The sequence below is a fragment of the Oncorhynchus keta genome, chromosome 10, assembly GCF_023373465.1.
Source record: "Oncorhynchus keta strain PuntledgeMale-10-30-2019 chromosome 10, Oket_V2, whole genome shotgun sequence".
NCBI lineage: Eukaryota > Metazoa > Chordata > Actinopteri > Salmoniformes > Salmonidae > Oncorhynchus > Oncorhynchus keta.
In genome coordinates, this window is record NC_068430.1 from 82,149,865 (window position 1) to 82,156,939 (window position 7,075).

General features: G+C 42.5%; 1 protein-coding gene across 1 annotated transcript; it reads left to right on the top strand.

The window, feature by feature from the left end:
* The first annotated feature begins 1,449 nt into the window (after positions 1-1,449).
* Positions 1,450-5,328, top strand: LOC127931970 (protein GPR108-like). Its single transcript, XM_052526127.1, has 5 exons — positions 1,450-1,720; positions 2,674-2,784; positions 2,874-2,924; positions 4,920-5,005; positions 5,118-5,328. Exons 1-5 carry the CDS (start codon positions 1,634-1,636, stop codon positions 5,326-5,328), a joined length of 546 nt encoding a protein of 181 aa, XP_052382087.1. The 5' UTR covers positions 1,450-1,633.
* Positions 5,329-7,075: the final 1,747 nt, after the last annotated feature.

Below are 7,075 nucleotides of genomic sequence, written 5' to 3' on the forward strand. Positions count from 1 at the left end.
AACTAGTTAGTATTTCTTAAACCTCCCGCTTTGGGCTGGGTGTGTCAACGTGTGAAATGCCTGCTTTGAAAGCCACTGTTTTCTGGAAGCTGTGTTGTGCCATTTTCCCTACATTTCCCCCCCTCATGTGGGCCAACCTCTAGCAATTTGAGTTCCAGACAATGAGATTCAGCCTCACCATTTGACTGACAACTAGCAAGAATCACACACAGCAGAGCGAGAGAGTAATGACGTGGTGAACATATCTGCACATATGTGAGGTATTATGACAGTTTTGAGGACCACTTTTGGCCCTGGGGCCTACTTTCAGAACTACTGGCTGAAAAGTATACAGAAGTACCAGATATTCCCTTTAACTGTCTTGAATTAGCTTCATGTCTCAGGTGGTCACTGCTCAGGGACTTTGCTTTTTAATGGTTGAATAAGATGAGAGAGAAAAAAAGAAAGAACCCGTGCACTGCTCTTGATAGAATCACTGCTCTTGATAGAATCACTGCTCTTGATAGAATCACTGCTCTCGATAGAATCACTGCTCTCGATAGAATCACTGCTCTCGATAGAATCACTGCTCTCGATAGAATCACTGCTCTTGATAGAATCACTGCTCTTGATAGAATCACTGCTCTTGATAGAATCACTGCTCTTGATAGAATCACTGCTCTTGATAGAATCACTGCTCTTGATAGTATCACTGCTCTTGATAGAATCACTGCTCTCGATAGAATCACTGCTCTCGATAGAATCACTCTCGATAGAATCACTGCTCTCGATAGAATCACTGCTCTTGATAGAATCACTGCTCTTGATAGAATCACTGCTCTTGATAGAATCACTGCTCTCGATAGAATCACTGCTCTCGATAGAATCACTGCTCTTGATAGAATCACTGCTCTTGATAGAATCACTGCTCTTGATAGAATCACTGCTCTTGATAGTATCACTGCTCTTGATAGTATCACTGCTCTTTAGTAAGCTTTACATTTCGGCCTCACGGCCTTCCTCAGAGCTTTAAGGGAGATATGTTTTGTGTATAGGAGCTTGCATTTCACTGTGCCATTTACACCCGCTGTATTCTGTGCATGTGATTAATAAACGTTTGATTTGATTAATAGTAGACTACACTGTATATAAAGGTATTTGTATATATTTTTAAGCTTTTAATATTTCTATGTCATTATCCCTACACAAACACATTTATCTGATTCATTCATCAAATATTTAATTGAATTAAGAAAAACTGTTATTAGGAGATTATTGTGGTCACAGGTCACAAAGTGCAGTCACCATCATAATCATATTGGACTGACTTATTTTAGTCTAAACCTGACTGATGCATTGAGCACAAACATTTACAACAGTAGTTATTTCTCAGGAAACGATATTCAGTCTTTGGAGAAGACTTGTTTAAAACCTTAGCTGGTGTTTTGTGTTGTCCTGCACCCTCCCTCCGCCTGGGAGCACCGCAGCAGAGTGGGCACCGGTTACTCTGGTGACGTGTAGGTAGCGATGATACCAGGAAGTGTGAACTAGGGAAGCAAAATAGTTTGGGTAAATTGAATATTTTTCACTCGTTATCAAGGAATATAATTTATTCTTTATTCTTTATTCGTTACCAGCCGTCTAGTGAGCTACCATGGGAGGACATGGGGGCGTTGGTTTAGCGGTTTTCGTACTCGTGCTGGTCTTTTGCGAAGCAAGAAGACACAAACTCGCCCTAAAGGTAAAATAAACACCAACCTTGCTTTAACGTTACTTCATATACTGTGTGTTCTCAGGTAATGTGCACTTATAGCCAATAATATGCAAACTTGGGATAGTGGTAGCAATGTTTTTTTCCCTTTTCAGCCATAGCTAAGCTAGCTGGCTAACGTGTAGCACCTACGTCAGGGGATTTCTGCAACTGTTTGCTACTAATCACTTAACTTAGCCAGCTATTTAGTTGGCTGGCTAACTAGGCAACCTTTTAATGTGTCTCTGATTTTTCCACTTGACTGTCAAAGAAACGTTGCAGCTAAACAACTAGAAAATGGTTGGTTAGTTAGCTGGCTGGCTAACGTTACATCAGCTGAGATGTTAACGCCTTCAGCTAGATACACTGTCTACACCCTCGATGTTCCCGTGATGGGGAGGCAGGGTAGCCTAGTGGACTAGGTACAAATCTGTCATCCTGCCCCTGAAAATAAGAAATAGTTCTTAACTGACATGCCTAGTTAAATAAAGGTAAAAAAATAAATTGATACATTTTTCACATTGATATTTGTCATACTTGGATAACAAATGCCCCCTCTCACCCTCATTCTTTCTCCCCTCATCGGCCTCCCCCCAACTCTCTTCCTCCCTCCAACCCGTCTCTCCCCTTCATCTCTCCCCTCCATCTCTCCCTCCCCCAACTCTCTTCCTCCCTCCAACCCGTCTCTCCCCTTCATTTCTCCCCTTCATTTCTCCCCTTCATCTCTCCCTCCACCTCCCTCTCTTCCTCCCTCCAACCTGTCTCTCCCCCATCCTTCCCTCCACCTCTTTCTCTCTCCCCTCCACCTCTTTCTCTCTCCCCTCCACCTCTTTCTCTCTCCCCTCCACCTCTTTCTCTCTCCCCTCCACCTCTTTCTCTCTCCCCTCCACCTCCCACTCTCTCCCTCCCCTCCTCCTCTCTCTCCCTCCACCTCTCTCTCTCAGAATGACTCTAGGTTTGTGGTTCATCTCAACACCTTTGGTTTCTTTGCCAACGGAACCCTGGACGTCAAGGTTCTCTCCCTGAGACTGCCCGAGGACAACAGCAAGCACCCTGTAAGAACATCTGATGTGTGTGCAGCTTCATCTCTGGCTATATTGTCTCCAGTTAGTGAATTGTATCATTGTTTTCTCTCTCCATATAGGTGGGATTCAGTCTCTCCAAGTCTCGTGTTAATGGAGTGCTGTCCTACACAGTGAGTAGATCTCATCAAACCAAATCTCTTTTGCAACTCTTCCGTTATCTGAAATGAATGCACTCTCTAGAACGACCCGCCAGCCAATCAAAATCGACTGTTCAACAATACCATGGTATTGGTTTCACTATCAAGTAGATAAGGTGAGATATAGACTACTATGTGAGACATTTGGTGTTTCTCAAAATGCAATCTACTGCGCTCCGAGCACTGGAGGGTCAAGCATGAGTCCAAATCAAAGTGAAACAGGGCGTGAAGGGCACTTCTCCGATGTGTATTCCATTTGTTCCATATTTTTTGTTCGTATTTTGACATATCAAAATATCACGCGTCGATGGAAAGTATGAACAGAAATATGAAGTAACCCATGAAAAAAACGTTGGTAAAAAAAAAAAAGTATAAAAATGATTTGATCTGAAGCAAATGTTGCCTATTCACCTCTATGTTCCCAGAATACAATATTTTGTCTTAATACGTTTAATAAATACATGTGTTCTTTTTGGCATGTTTGCCGGCCCACGATACCCACTGTAGTGAGCGTAGATCGCAAGCCCATAGTTATTCAATAGGGCTAACTTTAGCTACTACTGTTAGCTAGCTACTACTGTAGCTAATTAACTACTACTGTTGGCTAGCTAGCTACTACTGTTGGCTAACTAGCTACTACTGTTGGCTAGCTAGCTACTACTGTTGGCTAGCTAGCTACTACTGTTGGCTAGCTAGCTACTACTGTTGGCTAGCTAGCTACTACTGTTGGCTAGCTAGCTACTACTGTTGGCTAGCTAGCTACTACTGTTGGCTAGCTAGCTTCTACTGTTGGCTAGCTAGCTACTACTGTTGGCTAGCTAGCCACAAAGACTTGAATCTACCTTACTTAACATTAGTCTTAGGTCATTTTTGCCTGTTAAACTAGCTAACTACATTATTACGTTTCACATATAGCTAGCGGATAATTAGGAAGTAAGACTTTTGCTTTGTATATATGTTGTTTGGTTTCTATTGTTGCCATTGTCCTGGCTGGGAGAAGGTTCAGTGAACGGGGAAGAGAAACGTGAGGTATTACACGAGGGGGGAGGAGCAGCGTGAGGTATTACACGAGGGGGGAGGAGCAGCGCGAGGTATTACACGAGGGGGGAGGAGCAGCGCGAGGTATTACACGAGGGGGGAGGAGCAGCGCGAGGTATTACACGAGGGGGGAGGAGCAGCGCGAGGTATTACACGAGGGGGGAGGAGCAGCGCGAGGTATTACACGAGGGGGGAGGAGCAGCGCGAGGTATTACACGAGGGGGGAGGAACAGCAACTAGTCTCTTATATGCGCCGGTCCAACAATGTTCACTTCACTTTCATATCACGTGTGCTGTCATCCGCCGGTCTCATCCCGTACCTGACCTCACTCACCTGCTCCTCTCCGTCAGCTCTTCCTGCTCATCTATTCCTCCATCAGTTTGTAGCCGTGATGGCGAGTGAGGGATGCAGACCCTGATCAGTCTTCTGCTCTTACACTTGATACATTTGATACATTGGAGCAGAGTGAGTAAAGTTGGTTAACATTTAATCCCTGGTATAACCAAGAGCACACAGGCCACACACGCCAGTCTGATAGGCTTTGCACGTTTGCTGTCGAGCAGCAATACCAGAGAGAGAACAGTTTTACAGCAAAGAAAACAGCTTTTCGAGATGAAACGGAAAAGGACTAAATGACTTCTATTACTGTGTGATTTTTGCTCACATTTGATATAATTTCACAAACCGTGTCACGGGGCGTTTTAAACCTTTCCCCGGGTCGCTTGTTATTGTTTTGATAACAAACAATGTTGTTCAGTCATGTTACCTAGCAACTTGACGATAGGTCTAGGTGAATTTTGATTGGCTCAGGAAGAAAGGAAAAGGGTCTGCTGTTCTTGAGATGTTCTTTCAGGGTAGGATTCATATAGGCCTAATGTAATGTTTCTCAAAGGTTGTGGCAAGGTTGTGTTTTAATGTTTGTTCTCCAGGCGGAGGAGACTGCGGTGTGTCCGCTCAGCAAACACAGCGGTGTGGAGCCCTTCTTCCTCTTCCTCATTGACACCAACAACCTCAGGTACGGTTGTCTGAGAGAGATCAAATTAGCTGTGTGTGTGTGTGTGTGTGTGTGTGTGTGTGTGTGTGTGTGTGTCAAAAACAAACTGTTTGTGTCCTCCTCTCTTCTGTAGAGTCAATGTAAGGTCGTATGGAGACCAGGACAGCGTCTTGACCCAGCTGAAGACAGACAAGACACTCACTAAAGACTCGGTCAGCAGTATTTACCTCCCTTCAATACAACACAGTGGGGTAGTGCAGTCCCCTGGGAGGGGGGTTGTTGCCATGGTGCAGGAAGAACTGTCGTTTTATACGCTAGTCTCATGGCTATTTTACACATTTTGACATGAGGCTGGGAGAGAATTTTGCCGTTTTAGAGCTCGGAGATTCTTGAAAGATGGGGCAATGTCAACTTTTTCCCCACAAATATTTGTCTGAATATTAATTGGATATATATATATATATACATACATACATACATACACACACTGAGTGTACAGAACATGATGAACTTTACAGACCATGAGTGGTCTTGCTGCTCTGCATGTACTGAGGTCGTTAACTTCTTGCGTCGAGCCATCCGGGATCGTGAATACAGCCTCAAGCTCATTACCATAACACAACGTTAACTATTCATGAAAATCGCAAATGAAATGAAATCAATATGCTAGCTCTCAAGCTTAGCCTTTTGTTAACAACACTGTCATCTCAGATTTTCAAAAATATGCTTCTCAACCATAGCAAAACAAGCATTTGTGTAACAATATTGATAGCTAGCGTTAGCATTTAGCGTTAGCATTTAGCGTTAGCATTCAGCAGGCAACATTTTCACAAAAACCAGGAAACCATTCAAATAAAATAATTTACCTTTGAAGAACTTCGGATGTTTTCAATGAGGAGACTCTCAGTTAGATAGCAAATGTTCAGTTTTTCCTGAAAGATTATTTGTGCAGGAGAAATCGGTCCGTTTTCTGCGTCATGTTTGGCTACCAAAAAAAACCGAAAATTCATTCATCCAAACGTCAAACTTTCTTCCACATTAACTCCATAATATCGACTGAAACATGGTAAACATTGTTTAGAATCAATCCTCAAGGTGTTTTTCACATATCTCTTCATGATATATCATTCCTGGAAGTCTCTCTCTGTCTCAATCACATGGATGAATGCGAGCAGCTTGGAGATTACGCAACAATTTCAACAAAGGACACCGGGCGGACCCCTGGTAAATGTAGTCTCTTATGGCCAATCTTCCAATGATATGCCTACACATACGTCACAATGCTGCAGACAACTTGGAGAAACGATAGAAAGGGCAGGCTAATTCGTGGTGCTTTCACAGCCATATAAGGAGACAATGAAAAACAGAGCGTCAAATCCTGCTCATTTCCTGTTTGAAGTTTGATCTTGGTTTCGCCTGTAGCATCAGTTCTGGGGCACTCACAGATAATATCTTTGCAGTTTTGGAAACGTCAAGAGTGTTTTCTTTCCAAAGCTGCCAATTATATGCATAGTCGAGCATCTTTTTGTGACAAAATATTGCGCTTAAAACGGACACGTTTTTTATCCAATAATGACATAGCGCCCCCATAGGTTGAAGAGGTTAAAAACAGGGTCCTTATAGTATAGCTGCCCTGCGTATTCCTGACTCATTTTTCGATTTTAGAATAATCTGACGGAGTTGACTAAGTCTCTGGACAAATCTTTTAGGAATCAGTTTTAAGAGAAATATTATTTTAGGGCTATTGCAAGAAACTACATACAATATTTTATCAGTTAATATTCATTATTGCCTGTTTTTTTGAATTTTAAACATTTTATTGGGAGCATTTGAAATTGAGATCCTTTGCACCAAAAAATATAATTTCCAGGAATAAGAACCAAAATGGAAATGAATAATATTGAAAGTAATAGGAACATTCCCAAAGCAAATGTTTTGCCTTTATAACATTTCACACGTTTTCAGTTTGTCTCAACTTTCAAGAATCCATGTTCTACACATTTTGCCATGAGGCTGAGTAGCTACTGTTTCTTGTCATAAATAATGATTGAAGGAAAGACTTATGTGTTCGTATGCTGTCTGGGGGCCTGA